The 17,471-nt window shown below is 32.8% G+C and overlaps 1 protein-coding gene across 3 annotated transcripts in view; it reads left to right on the top strand.

Annotated features, from left to right (window-relative positions):
* Positions 1-17,471, top strand: part of norpA (no receptor potential A) — a 387,967-nt gene that overhangs the window by 275,988 nt on the left and 94,508 nt on the right. For all 3 annotated transcript variants that reach the window (XM_081771645.1, XM_081771642.1, XM_081771643.1), the window contains exons 5-6: positions 6,760-6,846; positions 13,618-13,677. In XM_081771645.1, coding sequence (XP_081627771.1) covers positions 6,760-6,846; positions 13,618-13,677 — 147 coding nt within the window. The remainder of the gene's footprint in view (positions 1-6,759; positions 6,847-13,617; positions 13,678-17,471) is intronic.

Genomic DNA, 17,471 nt, shown 5'->3' on the forward strand with positions numbered 1-17,471 from the left:
AGAAACCATCTCAGGTCCGATCCTCACCTATGCTGAAAATAAGATCGAGTTCGGTCGGGTGGTTCAACCCTTCCTCTCCTCCTCCCCTAGGTTCTACCATTAGAGTGGAACAAACTCTTTAAAAAAAATCTTTCCAGGAAAGAACCTCATACATGTTAAAAATTTGATTGAGATCGGTTCAAGAGTTATTGAGTCACAAACTTAGTCAATTTTACTTTTATTCATATTGATTTTTGTACTTCTCCCGCTCCCCTACGTTACTCCGTCAAAATGAGCTGACATATTCCAGGCTTGAACCTCACCTATGTTAAAAATTTGATCGAAATTGCTCGTTTGGTTTAAGTTATTAAGTTTTATTTATTAATTTATAACTCCCCCTTCTCCCCTCCCCTAAGTTTTATCGTCAAAGTAAAATAATAAAAATACTCCCAGGCCCAAACTCCATCTATGTTGAAAATTTGATCGAGATCGGTCGGGTGGTTCAAGAAGTCACAAAAATAGTTACTTTCAATTTTATAATATAGATTTATTGTTGTAGTATAATGTTATATCGCTCAATCCTCAATGTGTCGTATAACTAAGGAGGCTAAAAGTTATATTGACAAGCAATTATTCAACGTATAAGCATCCACCCATGAAATCAAACTTGCGTTCACATGTACTAAGTTTTTGTCAATGTCACGAAAATATTATTTCGATATTAATTTTATGAGCACAAATTAAACATTTCCAACGGATGCTTGCGTCTCAGAGCCAAGGTCATACCCATGTAGTCGACACCTATGGTGTACGGTACTCCAATGTTCAATACTACATTTTTCTTTAGTTTTGGAAGAAAAACACCACTATGTTTTGAAACGAAACGAAATATCTAGTTTAACCTCCCACGATTATGCATCGAGGCTAAGGGAGACGGTAATGATGAGAAATGAATGAAATGGTGGAATGAAGAAAGTAGGAGGAAACGTCAAAACCCCGAGAAAACCCACGCACACGGTGCTTGCCCACCAAAAAGTTCCCATGGCGCAAAGCTAGAATCCAACGAGGGACCCGTATAACCACACGCGACTGCTCTACCACCGAGCCGGTACTTGTGCAAGACTCTTGCGCAAGAGTCTTGGTCTTGGTCTTGGTCTTGCAGGTACGGTCTTGGTCTTGGTCTTGGTCTTGGTCTTGGTCTTGCCCCCCTTGGTCTTGGTCTTGGTCTTGCACCCCTTGGTCTTGGTCTTGGTCTTGGTCTTGGTCTTGCATGCAAGATTCTTGCAAAAACTGCAAGACCAAGACTCTTGCGCTCATCACTACTCAGCTGGCATCGGTATAAGTACACAATTGTGATACATTTAGGTATATTCTATACTAACGAATATATTCATGCAGACACGTTTTTCAGCTTTATGCACTTTTATACATCTTTTCCAGATACTCCAAATTAACGTATCAGTAAGCAAGCCGTTCCATCACCTTAATGCTAGATTACATATGTATATACTTTGGGTTATATGTGTAATTGTAATTTGTGGGTACACTTGCACCTCGTAATTTCTAACAGCAATAGATCTTCAGTAATAATGGTTTACACTTTCCATTGATTAGCAAATAATAGTTGAAGCAATGAACAGATTCAAGTCACTGCATAATAGTGTATGTTCATTTACTACACAATTTTAGAAAATCAGTCTCTATGAAGTTCCCATTCAAAGTGAGAATTGACTCTTGTCATATTGCCTATTTTTTTGAGGGATTGAGGCAATAAAATCGATAGTATGGTTGTTACTTAGAACAAAAAGTATCCTGATATGCCAAAGTTTATTTCGCACGAGACTTTTTCACCAATTGTTAAAATACTAACCAAAAGTCGAAGTTACACACTAGTTATTTTGTTCGCTCAGTTCTTTGTCCTGCTGTATCGTTCAATCTTTATTATAAAACAAAATACTGTATGTCAGTCTGTGAATAACGCTAATATGCACTTCAAACATTTGAGTTACTCTGACGATTAGGGTTCGATCCCAGCTCCCGTCACAAGTAGGCTTTGTGGTGGACAAACACCATCTGTGTGTATTGTTTTCGGGTTTCTTCCGTTTCCTCCCATTTCCATCATTCCACCATTATCATCTAGCTCTGTCTTTCTTGTCCCACGATTATGCACGGAGACTGTTAAAACCTAATTGCGATTTACAGATTACATAAACATCTAGGTGAAAGTATTTAGGTATTCTTGATCCTTCCTATAAACGGTAAGTCATGCTAATCCTCAATAGTTTACAGTCAAATTAATAGTTGTTGCTAGCTACGGTACCTCCTACTTCTGACCCCAAGAGATGCCACTAGCATGCAGGTAATTTGGAGATGAACTGAAGTCAGTGGTGCCAACCTGAAACTCTATAAAATCCCATCTCGAGAGGCCAAAACTCATATTTTGCATCTTAATTTCTCTCGTTGTACTATAATTAATAAGAATATTATTATATGAAAATAAAATTTATATACGTCGTGTGTTGCTTTTTTCCAGTTTCTTGATAAAGTATCAGTAAATTTCAATCTTCCACGTTTAGAAAATATTTTGTAAATAACTATTTTCATTAATCGAAAACAAATATATTTTGGTATGTTGGCAGAAATGTACTAACTCCATCACACCTTAGTATCATCACTTATACTGAGCCGATTGATACTAGAAAAGTTATGTTCTCCACACACATCCTGTGGAACGTTTGGAAATTATTTCTCGTTTGATATTTTACAGCATTTATTTCATTCGTTCGTTCTTTCATTTTCTTGTTTCTTCAAATAGCAAAGCAGAAATTTCGTTTTTTTATCTTTAAGAATCACATATGATTAAGTCACTTCTCACTAACATAGAATTTTCCAGGTTTTTTTTTTTTTTTTTTTTTAAGGCTTCAGACTAGTAGTTGACAACATTGACACGCTTACTGACGATACATTATGTTTATTTCCCGCTCGTAGAGAATTTTGTTGAAGTAGATTATACATGTGGTGAAAAATGACATATGTGTATGTTGCCAATTTTGACGAAAATTCCATTTATCCCATTCCGAATAATTAACGTTCAAAAAATCCCACAAAATGGATTTTTTTTTGCCACGGGTTGGCATCATTGACTGAAGTCTTGAGGGGGGGAAACAGTTACTAGTTTTAGACCTGCAGATTGCCTGCACGCTAGAGTCATCTATTGGTATCAAAAGGAATTAGCAACTAAGGTGTTTTTCTTCTATATTAAGGATTAATGGAATGATAATGTCAGAGGAAGCGGGGAAAACCTCGAGAAAAGCAACTGACGTGATATTGTCCTCTACAAACTCCCGGTGATTCAGGACCCTTTACGCTAGAGATAAGCGTTTGGCCACTGAGCCACCGTACTCCTTCCCTAACGCGTCTCCCAAGATTAAAGTGTATAAAATATTTTTTAGCAAGTTAACCCTTTGGCCTTGATATTTATGTAATCAGATAAGTTATTCAACCAAACATTATAGATGAACCCAGTGTGTTCTCTTCGTTAAAATTAAAGCAAGAAGTGCCATTATATTAGTTTGTAATTTTCCTCATCCCTTTTCAAGCCACTTAGACCTAATTAAATTGCACAAAATAAAGTTTTTAGTAATTATCTCACTTTCTTATGAAAAAAGATTAAAAAACCGATTTACCTGGCTATACACAGAGGCGAGACAATTAAAACAATTTGTTTCGAATGTGGACCTACATAAACAAAATTTAACCCTCTGTTACTGTTCTTGAGCTTCACACGCCCTAGTCTATCCCACCTTTAATTGCTAGTGTAAGAAATGTAAGAATATAGTTTCTTGAGGTAACTATCTGGGCATTCCTCACGTAGCTGCCGACAGTTATTGTTAATTTCTAGAAATTCATATATAAAATCGAGGTTTGTAGCATCAACTAGATTAACGATATTGTTCGATTTGATAGTCCAATCTAGGTGGATTTAGCGAGTTATGGATGAACTTAGTTTTCATTTATTCATCCTTTCAAGTAATAAAAGCATTTCCTTTTGAGGAATATTTAGGAGATTACCAAGAAATGTCACTTCGATTCATGTTACGCGCTACTCTTTGTCTTTTCTGTTACTTGCTGATCAGCCTTGTTTGCAGGGCAAATGCAAGTTGTCAATAAACGTGAAACTAAGGAATACCTTGCAGGAACACCCGCGGGATTTTTTTTTTTTTTTTTCAAAGGAAGGGCGAATACACACACCTACCTTGATGCATACATATACAGTCAGCGACAAAATTATTTTCCGTTTCATGAAGTTAATTTCGTAAATAAGTTTAAAATGGAAGGACAGCTTTGATTACAGTTTCCAGTAAGTTAAAAAGAATGTAATTTTCTGTACGTCCCAGCCATACTATAGTTGTACCTTCCAGCTATATCACCGTTATTCCCAAAATAAATTTTACCAAACGGAAAGAACTTTTGTCGATGATTGTACACAATATTTCACATAAAACAACAATTATCTAAGCACCGTGCATAATTTTATTAACTACAGTAAACAGTGGCCTACGCAAAGGGGAAGTTGCGGAGTTTAAACTCTCTCTTGAGCACGATGTTATGGCAAACTAAATATTTATTGTATTAAGATATTACGATATTATGCTTGTCCTAAAAGGAAATTAAATTGAGATCTTGAACCCCCCCCCTTGACGAAATCTTGCGCAGATCGAATATTTTGACATATATTTCAAAAAACTGAAAATACTCAGAGAGAGAGAGAGAGAGAGAGAGAGAGAGAGAGAGAGAGAGAGAGAGAGAGAGAAAAAAAAAGATAGGGCAATTGTTAGTGATGTACGCTAGAATATTTGGTACGTATACGCTCGATAGTTTTCAAACTTGTACACTATAACCACCCTCATGACTTTTTTTTTCTAATTTAAGGTGAGAATACGCAAGAGTATAAACATATTAGGTGGATATACATCGTATTTTCCCATATACGTCCCATTACATTCATGGCAATTGCTTTTCCCATTGCCCCACTATGTGAACCATGGGCGGCGATTAGGGGGCGCAAAGGGGGGCAGTTGCCCCCTCACTTTTTTGAAGTGACCTATTAATGTATATCATTTGGAAATATAAAGTTATTGTATGTATTACTGGTTCATAGAAAAAATGATGTCATATAATATTTGCCGTTACGTGAGTACGTATTGGTTGTCTTCCCGTGGAGTTATGAAAGCTGCACAAATTAAGTTTTAATTCCCACCGAAAATTGCCCAAAATTAACCTATTTTAGCTCCACAATTCCAGCGTACTTTCATTTCTTCTTACAAGGGCTCGATATGTTAGTCAGCCGCTTTGAAACTAATTGAGATAACATTTCGAAAAAGGAAAGAAAAAAAGGAAAAGTTTTTCACAGGTTATTCTTTAATTGCACAAAAATTGACAGTTCCTGAAATGTCTTTTCTTCTTTCTAATAGTAAGGAATATTGATTAAAAAGAGAATCACAAGAAACAACTTCTATTTTTTGTAATGTTTTGCAGTGTAATATACTAGTGAAGTGATGTGTTTAGGGGTGTACGAGTGTATATACAACTAAATTTAGTGAATTCAACAGAATTCTAGATTCTAGGATTATTTTGTATAATTGGAGTGTGGAGTAATTCTAAGATTGTTGAGTTTTGATGTATTCCAGGAAAGTGAAAACTGCATCTAATGGCAATGAACATGTTTCGGGAAGCTGCAAATGTATTTCTTTAAATGTCGTAGCATATGCTTGTAGTATTTACTGTCTTTCTAAGAGTAATAACATACATTTAACAGCATGTGTAGAATTAAAAATATAAGATGTTCATTAATCCCCAGTTTCAATATAACTTTTGCAAAACAAGGCTCATTATTCATTATTATGATTAATATTATCCTTTTTATTTACTTGTTTTGCAAATTTGTTATTAAATAATTAGATCATACAATTTTCCAGACAGAATTTTAAGATGTTCATGAGCAATGAATTAAATTTCTTCTTACATCTTCGTTGTATAAGAGTACAAAGGGCTAGTACCTACTTGCGTTTCTCTTGTGAATTTACTTAATAAAATATGAAATACGATATACAGTATTTTAACTGAAGAAGATAGTATCCTATTAGTTATACAACCTTTCGTCAAACGAAGTGTTAGCATCAACCAGGAAAACCAACATTGATATACAAATATTCAGATCATGTCTTCCCCCCACTTTTAACGTCCAATCGCCGCCACTGATGTGAGCGACCATGTTACTTTTGATGTTCCACTGCTTGGGAGGCGTAAAACAACATGGATGTTCCAAGGATTTCCGGGAACTGACGAGCTTATCTGTACTTATCACATGCAGAAGAAAGAAGAAAATGTATTGTACTGTTTAAGTAGTTGAATTTGCATTTAATCAGGGTGTGTGTGGTGAACTAATATTTTATTGCATGTAATGTTTTTATATTCTAAAATCTATTTTCACCATTTTGTATAGGACAAAATCTAATACATGCTGTAGATAATACTTAGTCAATGCACAGAAATACGGATATTATATAATTTTTGTATTTAAAAATACTCGTTTTCTGTAATTTAGCTACCTTTTAATGGAACCAATGATGGCCAACATACAGATAGGTTTCACGGTATTAATTTAATGATTTCTTGAAAGTAATAAATAAATAAATAAATAAATAAATAAATAAATATAATTAATTTGGACCTATAATATTTTATTTTCTTATATTGATGTATATAATCTGTTTTCAGGAAAAGGATTCCGTGGACCTCGAAATAGGCTGTCTTTTCAAAGTAGACGAATATGGATTCTTTATTTATTGGAAGAGCGAAGGAAGGGTAAGCAATGGATTTTTACATAATTCAAAATCAGTAGAAAACCGTTAGGGTAAATCAATTCATTATGCAGTAAGTCTCTGCAATACTAAGCTAGATATATGATTGTCTTGGAGTACAATTCTGAATAATTAGGAAATGACTTCATATTCAGCCGTTGTATGGTGGTCGCCATTTTTGTTTGTAATGAAATTTGTTGGTTAAACAATCACTTCTGTCTTCCTCCTCTCATCATTATCAACATTATTATCATAATCATTATCATCATCGTCATAAGCATTATCACCACCACCATCATCGTCATCATCATTAGTACTATTAGTAGTAGTACTAGTCACTGAAATCTGTAGCTAAGATTTAAGAAGCTATCCTACACTTAGCTCCTTTGTCAACCTCTTCGCTTTGACGTAAGAATTTCAGCGTCCATCAGTTGCAATTCTCTTCACCCCCATCCGTTTTATCATACCTTTTACACATGTCTGACAAGACTTTCTTCCCAAGTTTCTTTTCCACTTTTCGACAAGATTTCTTTTCCAGTATTATTTGTCTTTCCCTAACTTTCGTTACCACTAATTAGTTTTACCCATCCCAGTTTTCTATGTTTTCTCCATGCTATATTTCGAATGTTTCCATCTGTAATATTTACGTTTCTGCTTCGTACAGTACACAGTACTTTTTATACGAAACATATTTTTTTATAATCTCAAATATTTTATCCAAGAACTTTAACATACACTTTTCTTTTTCCTCCATACATCTTTTGCCATTCTTATTATTTTCTATTTGCATTTCACGTCTTCACAAATACTACTATCAAGACACCAAAAACTAATAATTGTGTGCAAAAACATTGTTAATCATGAATGCTAACTTAGCAGTATTTAATTTTGTAATTACTACTGACAATTTTGACTACTTGTACTGTAGGCTTTTACGGGACACCAATAAGAATGGATTAGAGAATTTAGAAACCAGGAGATTGGCTGGAGTGAAGTTTTCTGGATCCCCTAGTATGTAGGGGTTTCATAGAGAAATGCTGTAATAAATAAGGCTTCTTACCTATACGTAAATATATCTTTCTAAAAAATTAAATTCAGTTACCAGTAATTCTCGTTACAGTTCACCATTGTATTTTGTAAATTGAGAACTTTATTTGGATAACTCACACAAGAAATTTGAAAGTTTACATTTGGGGTTTATTTTAGTTTTCGTCTCAACTTTTACCAATTTTGCTCTCTTGGTTTGTATGGATATAGGCTTATTGTTTACTTTACTTTAAGGTTTGTCTGGACATAAGTCCATACCAAACATAGTTATTTTATCAATGGAACTCATCTTAGTGAAAACACTACATAACTCTTATACAAATCATGAACTTTCCATTCAGTTGTCTGTTCTCAAGTTAAGGCGGGGGGGGGGGGGGCACGGTGGCTCAGTAGTAGAGCGCATCACTGTGTGGAGGCTCTGGTTCGATTTCCGAGCAAGTTAGTTTGTGATGGACAACATCGTGTCCGTAGGTTTTCTCGGGCACTCCCATTTCCTCCCACATTCTCATTCCACTAATTTTTCCATCATCATTCACTTATTTTAATCATTCGTCTGCTTTAGCCTAAGGGCATAATCGTGGGACGTTAAACTGAAAAATCATTTCATTTGATTCTATATATGGTTGAGTAGGTGAATGAAACAACAATTTGTAATATTTTTTGTCAATAAAGCTATGTATAGTATGTATGCTGACATTCTTGTCTTTGTTTAAATTTCAGTTATCTGTATTAATATCCTGATTTTTAGTACACACAATGATTTCCCTCTGCCGAATCCGTGATAAGATTAATGTAAAACGTCTCTATCACTTATAATATATTTTTGTTGAAATGTTCAAATCTGACATTGGCTGTACTGTGTTGCTTGTAGTCTCTAATGCACTTAACTCTAACTTTTCAATAGGTACATAGACATGGCTAAATGCAGTGTAAAAACTAGAATTGGAGAACACGTAAGTGATTTCAAGGAAGATGATGAGATAAAGAAAATTGAATAAAGACATGGCTATAATTATAAATGCAGCCTCATAACAAAAATTAAACATTAAGAATTGTGTATTTCACTAACTAAACTAGACGAGGGCAAATAGCTTCGGAGATGTCTTCTCATGATACCTTCTATCAATCAATTAAAATACATACTAATTTTGTAGTAGTCTGTGCAGCTATGATTTAACAACAGACAAAGAATTGCATTTGCAAGATGCAACTGTAAACTGTAACAAGAATTGCTAATATTGAAGTTTACGTTTTAGAAGACACTTCCACTAAATGCAGGAACCCTTATTTATTAGGCCACATGTAGTTCCTAAATTCCTTAACCCATCCATATTAGTACTGTGTAGGAGGATACAGGTCAAGTTGCCGAAATTATTAGCAGCAGTTTAAAGTTTGAACACTACACATGGCTTAGTAGATATTCATTATAGGCCTACGTAAAACTAGCTAAGTCGGTTTTATTCAGCTTTTATACTTGACTCAGTTCTTTTCGTTCGAATAGCTGTTGTTTTCGTCTGTTAATTGCCTCTCCTCCTCAACAATTTTTTCCTAATTTTCTAATATTAAAAAATGGTAGAAATGGGATTATATCCTAATTCATAATTAACTTTACCAGGTACACAATTTTATATTAATATCGTACAAGTAATTTTGGTAATTACTTTTCCTTACTAAATGTTTCACAAGCAAAAGTGTGATCGTTGCCATGGTAGCCGAACGGAAATGATCTACTACTTTCCCCTGTCTAAAAATTGTGTAGCATCACAGACATTAGCTCGACGCATTGTCTTATTAAAAAAATCTACTAAGGGTTTTATCGTACATAACTTTTAACATAAATTAATGAATAAATAATAAGTCATCTTAATAAAGATGAGGTTAAGGTTGCACTTGTACGATTTCTTTGTTATTTTAAAGCAAAAATACATAATATTTAGTCGTAATTTTTAATCAGTGCAAAGTTTTACTTATTCATCAAGAAATAATTTTAAATACTGGATAGTTCTACTGTACATTCACTTCGAAGGTTCCGATTTGGACAGTCTGTTTTGCGTTACTGAAATAGTTACCAAACCAAGATATAACTATTCCTCGTATTCCATATTCCTCAAACTTGTATAGCAAAATTTTGTGTTATATTGTATCAAATGCTTTAGATAATTCCAAAAAAATACTGTAATTACTATTTTATTATCCATGTTGTTACTAAAAGAAGTTATACAGTTAAATTATTGTGAATATAACATGGTAGTCATGCCAGGAATGTTAATTTAAAAAAAAAAGTATCCAAAATAAAAGGTTAACTGGAAAAAAAAATTAAATGTTAATCTTTATCCTTAACCGCAGTGAAAGTGATAATTTTATAAGTTGAATCATATTTTGTGTAAAATATCGAAATGACATGATTCACTTAGCAGTTATATAAAATTTTTACAATTTTTACACTCTTCAATTAATATTTTCCAGTTAATAAAGAATTTTATTAACCTTTCTAGTATTCCTACGTAGCCCAATATTGTTTCAGAGATCGATATTTCTGGTATATTAATCGAGAGTCCATCAGGAACAAAAATAAGCTTAAACTATACTTTGCAATAAGTTCGTCACATGATTTGTTGCAGCAACATCAGTAGAATTAATGACATTATATAAACGTGATATATCTAAATGAAGTGGCAGTTATAGACTATAAATTTTAGTGAAAGCTTATTCAATAGCCCACAATCACATATCTATGTACAAAAGTTAAGTTCACTTAACTACTAACTGTTACTCTGTTTTACCGTTTTTTAACGCTACAGATATTCAAAAATACTAGCTTTTTTTAAGAGGGTTCTTGTAACGTAGTCTATTTCATTAAATAAGGAGATCTTAGAAAGCAATGAAAGCTTTAGTCAGCCATGCCATATTACTGTTCATATTGGTGCACTTAGTAATTTTTATATATACATAAATTTATGCTTAAATGCACTAATTTAAATTCAGATTATTGAAGTTATTATCCTTGTAATAGTAGTTTATTTCCTTGTTGACGAAATTGGTAATAATGTTATTCCGTTCTGTCTGAATTACCTTTTTTAATATTGAGTTTTGAATTTTTTGTTCTGGTATAATATGCCTCAGAAACATTTCCTTCGGTTAAAGTTTGAAGTACGGAGCAAAATTCTAATATCCTGTACTATATATTCAGTTTTGCAGATGTTTAGATAACTCAGAAATACTTTCTTTATCCTTTTGAGACTCCCTTAAGTGCTCCTTGAATCTAGTGCTAATATTCCTTTTTGTCATATCGATGTACGAATCTTAGCATGAGCAAGATATTTGATAAATGCCACTTACAATTTTATCCACGAAATAACTTACGCCGCCTGACCATTGCCAGTCCAAACATCTTGTTTTAAACAGATGTATCCATGGAATTGATAAATATCTGTTTAATTGTATGGTGTTGAATAAGAGTGTAATGTCCTCGCTGTAATTGATGGTCTATAATCGCCATTTCGTTTAGATATATCAAGTTTATACAATATAATCACATAATTTCCATTGATGTTGCCGCAACAAAGCATGTAACGAACTAATTGCAAAGTATGATTTAAGCCTGTGTTTGCTCTTGATGATGGATATTCAACTAATGTATCCGAAATATCTACCTTTTGAAGCAATATTGGAACAATAGAAATATAAAAATGTAAGTAAAGTTTTGTATTGTGCTGTAATGTGTTCCTTGTGTTCCATAAGTACTCATTTTAAAATGCTACTATATAATAATTTTAACACTTGTATTGCAGAAACTACGTGCAATAAATAGGATACAATTGTATTAGCGTAATTACTAGTAGAACGTAATAAACACATTGCAATATATGCATACATTATAATACACGTATAATATATCACACCAGCTTTATACACAGAAATATTAAAGTTAGTAGTTTCTATAAATATATTAACAATATTAATATAGCCGGATTTTCTCTTTAAAAAATCTTTGATCTGTTTACATAATGGCATAGAAAAATCTGCAGGGCTGCAATTCACTATATCAAATAAATATTAGTAAATAAATTATTTCTGTAATAGCTGAGGGTCGAAATTAATAACTTTCTTGTGTCAGTATGAAATTTAAAATAAATTTGTGTCGTTCCCTAAAATATTTTATGAATTTCATCAAGCCTAGGTATTTTTCATTGTTACTAGTAAATTTATTTTTATATACTGTATCTCAAAATTCTTGGGATATGCATTGTAAGGAAAATCAATAAAAAAGAAACGTAATCAAATAGTATGTAAAAGTAAATTACGAAATTGTTCAAATATGTAAGAATTTGATGGGCTTTCCGCAGTTTAAATTTCCAGAACTTTAATTTAGACTTAAAAGATTTCATTTTTTTCTTTCTTTCTTTTTTCAAATCCAGCCACTAGTATAGGCGACATGTAAAGTAGGCAACATTATATCTAAACAAATGTTGATATTTCATTTTAAACGTAAACTAGATTTTGTTGCTTGACTAATCAACCAACCAGAGCTGATGATTTGAAATCATCAATTAATTGCATTCATTTGAAAGAGATTACCACAGAACCGTAATACATTATAAAAATTATCAATTGCGGCTAGTAATCTACTATGATAGTAGAATACTTATTCCTATTTTCAGAATCGATCAACAAATTGTTCGAAAAAGTATATATGGGTATGTGATGCAACAAAATTATTTCAGAGTGACTACTAGCTTGAAGAAGTTGAGAATTCGGAGCTAGACTGGAGTTTCGTTTTCGGCCTAGAAAGACCTATCATTTAATCAGAATTCCAGGAATTCTTTGTTATTTTTAAAGCCTTCCCAACCAGAATTGTACCCTGCTTTCGTAATTGGTAAAGAATGCATCTATACATTACCTTTTGAATTTACAGTGGAGATATAAGAACTTAATATTTGGTAAATTTCATAATTTCATCTACATTCAAAAAATTGTATATTTTTATTTTTAAAAGAAAATAATCTTTATTGAATTGGCACAGAGAATTATGCACTTAAAGCAATTTTATATTGAAAATTAATATCTTACTGCACTGATCAGACTTAAAGAAAAGTAAAACGTAGATCTGGAGAACCTAGGAAAATCTGGAACCTGAAAAATAAACATTTAATAAACAACCTGTAATTTGAAAATTTAAATTGGCTCTAAATGTAAGCGTATTTCCCGCAGAATTATTGCATATAATGTGGTCGGTAGTTTTGTATTGGTGGACAAGCAACTCAATACAGTTAATTTTCAAATAATCGATATATTGTAATTGGGGTAGAGTAACATTTGCTTTCTAAAGGTTGCATTTTGTGTATATTGCTAAGTGATTTGATAGGGTACATATTAAACATTCACTAAAGTTGTATACTTATACAGAATGTACTTGCACTGTGAACGTTTCGGCAAAAACGTTAGTTTTCAAAAGGATCCATACTGAAAAAAATGGCATAGCCTTATGCCGAAACGTTTACGGTAGAAGTATTCTAGGTCTTTTGGATAAGTACTATTTTAGTTAATGTATTTGTATATAGTTAGCGAATGAACATTAAAAACAAATCAATAAATATTAATTAATTGTTCGACAGGCAAGTAAATTTAATAAAATACTTAGGATTAAGGGACAAAGCAGCTTTTGGTGTTTATTTTTCTGTACCTTTGTATATTTAAGATTAAAGCTTCTTTTTCTTAATTTTTGTAGGAAGGTGACGTAATAGAATTATGTCAGGTCAGTGACATCAGAGCGGGTGGAGCTCCCAAGGTATGTAACAGTCTCTGTTGTTATTATTCATTGCCTTTTGTTTGTTTGTTTGTTTGTTTGTTTGTTTCTAAGGTGTAAGCTAGTTACACTAGTGAACTGCTCCTTCAAATACAATTGCAAATATAAATATTTTTTAAGTTCAAATTAAAGAAAGAAAACTTAAATAGTCTCCCCTTTCCGTGGGGACAGTGTAATCTTTGTTGTACGGTTATTCATATGTCTTCTTAAATTTTGCAAGCTTAAGTGCTTTACATTGAATGTAAAATAAGCATACTGACAATTAGCGTTACTGTTTGTTCAACTGTTTGAATGCTTTTGCTTTTCTTCAATCACGTATATGTTCCTTAACAATATATTCGCATTTATTAGCTATCTGGGCATTTGTACAGTGTATTTTAAAGACCTGTGACTGGTGAATTATGTAAGTCATTAGTTGTTTGGTTATTTGTTAGTAATCAGCTATATTTGGATATTAACTATTTAAACATTAGTTAATTCACCATTTAGTTATCAAAAGTTCCTTAGTTATTTGTAAATAAGTCTATTTTGATATTTGCATATACAGCTATTAAACATCTTCTTTACTATTCATATGTTTTATATTTAAGCAAAGATATTTAAACAGTTTAGTATTTCATCTATTGGTGTTCAGAATTATACAAAGTTGCAGATATTGGCATTACAAGTATGCCATACTCATAACACAAAATCTGTATAAATTTACTTTATAATCAAATTTACAACATCGCCAGAACATGGAGAAACTTTTTACGTTTCAACTCGAAGAATAGTTAAATATAAGATTTTTGATTAAAATCATCTGTTCTGTTACCTATAAATGCGAAGAACTCTAGTACAAATACAGTAGATCACTTCTTTCTAATTTGGTAAGTTAACTAAGAGATTATATAGATATTATTATTAGAGGGACAAATATACCAAAAACTACAGCATTTATTTAGATGCAATATAAAATTCTGTAAACTGTTTTCCTTGATACTAATTTGACCCCTGTCAGGTGTAATATTATCGCTTGATACCGTATTGTGTACGTCATGTGCTTTAAGTATTATCAACAGATGTTTCTAGGAGTTATCTTCTTATTTTCTTTCGAAGATAAACATGATCCAGATTTCAGATAAGAGAACCACATAAAGAAAATTAAATAGATAGCGAATAGCAGATTTGTGTCTGTTTTCGTACTCAATAATTTTAGCTGTTTGCTTGTGATATTAGTGAATCCGCATCCAAATAAAATAGTAAGTGTTCCGGTATTAGACAGTTCAGTTATTGCTATATCGTAAATTAATTCCTGTCGTAACAATGTAAATGAATCCATGACTTAGGATTGAAAAATAATGTTCTTGAAAGGGAAATAACCTGGTGTACTTTGTTTTTAGAGTTATGCTTAACGTTGCTTTAACTTGTATTCTTGCTTTAACATACGAAAACATATTTTTAATATCATCATAGGTATTCTGCCATTATTGGCAGGCAACTTGCCTCAACTGAAAAGCTTCTATGTTCCACTGTCTTCAGCTAACCTCTTCATCTTTATGTACGATTTTTCTGTTTTTAATACCATCCATAAGCTATAGCGTCCTCCAACCAGTGTCTCAACCAGTTTCTCTTTTCCTTTCCAATTACACCTAAAATTGTTTTTCTCGCTCATCAATTCTAACACACACATTGGATTTCCGGTCGACCCAGCTAATTCCCTCCATTCTTCTTCATACCCACATTTCGAAAGCTTCAAGTATTTTTTTCATCGCTTTTGTGTAATGTCTATATTTCTGCCCCCACGTACTTCACATGAAGCATTTTATGAGTCTTTCTCCCAACCACAGTCTTTAATCAAGGACCCACAGAGTAGTCTTTCCTTCCAAATACTTCATTTGCCATTCGTATCCTTGCTTTTATTTCACGTTCGCAGTTCATATCATAATTAGCAATACTACCAAAGTTTCGCAAACTAGTCACTTTTTCTATTTTCTCTCCCCTTCTACTTCTATATTTGACAATTCAGTTATGAAAACTTGAGAAAATTGCTTATGCTGTTAGTGCAATCATTGGCAACATTGAATTTCCTAATGTAACTCCCAAAGTACTGTTTACCGTAATTGCAAATTTTTGTTTCTCACACCTTCAGCTGTAGTGAGTTAGTGGATTTATCTTTTCGGTTGCTAACGATTTATGAAAGTCCTAGCCTCTTATTTTCTTCTTACAAGGACACTTACGGAAGTGTTACTCACCGATTTGAATGAAACTTTGCACGCTTGTAGTGTATCAAAAAATAATCGACACTTTTTTTTTTTTTTTTTTTTTTTTTTTTGTTTCGGCAGTGGTGAAGATTTAGGGGTAGAAACCATCCTTTGAACGTTAGAGGTGGTCTCTAAGCATAGACCGAAAACAATCATTTAATGTAGAAGAAAATATACTCCCATTCGGAGTTTAGGACAGGTGATTCAGAATCTGATGTCAAAATTACAAAATTCAAAATGACGAATCCAATATAGTGATTACATTTACAAAATGTCTTCTGGTTTGAAATTCTCTGCAGTTAGCCAAGAACAATTATAGTTGGCAGAGATTACTGCGAGGAGGTTGCAGACCAATTTGAATCTCCATTTTGTACTTATATTAATGGGATGCTTGATTAAAGCGTGTCTCTGCACCTCTCACTATAGCGTTTATAGGGACACAAAGTAGAAAGTGTGGTACAGTCAATAAATCTGACTCACAGCTACACCATACAGCCTTTAATTTCTGAAAATTGTGTTATCACCGTTGTTAATTATTTTGCAGGAAAAGAATGGAACATTTGACCCTATAGTCCAAAACAACATCTCTTAATCTGAAAATGCCCTTGTAAAAGCATCAAATTCTGGAAAATTAACATCAAGTCTTGTGATATCATAGTTTCAAGAGATTTTTCTCTCAATGTCTAATGTAAACTCCATTTTATTAGATTCGTGGCGTAATCACAATCATCTTTTTTTTTTTTTTAACGAACAAAAGAGTACCTCAAATTAGAAACCATTCTGCAATAACAACTGGTAGGATTTAGCATCTTGATGTGTTCGTCTTTAGGCCGTGGAAAAACTTCATGTTTTACTGATATTGTCCTTGTTGTACTGATATTACCACGAATGTAATTTAGATCCAAATCTCTGTTTCATAATCAGTTTTCTTCTCCCAGATTTGCAAATCTTATTAGATATGCGTGATACAAAAACAGTTATTTGGAAAAAGATTGTGCTGTATTTTGCGATTTGTCACAGTTATTGCTGTAATAAGGTGAGCTTGGTGTAAACAATCTTTATGCATCACACACTTTTTTACGAAATATCATTGCTGTGAAGCGTTTTCTCAACAAATTTATAATTATAACAATTGAGTATATATGAAGTTCTGACATAGTGAGAGGCGAGGGGACTCATTATACATAAGCACCCCGAATAGGGACAGATACAGAGACTCACTTTAATCAAGCATTCTGTTAAAATAAAGGGGTTTCAAATCAATAGAAAGGAGTTTTAAATCGCCTGTAACCTCCTCGTAGTAACCCCTGTTAACTATAATTATTCTTGGTTAACTGCAAAGAATTTCAAACCAGAAGACATTTTGTAATTGTAATCACTATATTGGATCCGCCATTTTGAATTCTGTAATTTTGACGTCCGATTCTGATTCAGCTGTCCTAAAACATGTATGTTTTCTTCTATATTAAATGATTGCTTTCTGTCTTTCATGGAGACCACCCTTAACGTTCAAAGGGTAGTTTCTACCCTTAA

Source organism: Thermobia domestica, chromosome 9 (assembly GCF_964235325.1).
Source record: "Thermobia domestica chromosome 9, izTheDome1.hap1.1, whole genome shotgun sequence".
In the NCBI taxonomy this organism is placed as follows: domain Eukaryota; kingdom Metazoa; phylum Arthropoda; class Insecta; order Zygentoma; family Lepismatidae; genus Thermobia; species Thermobia domestica.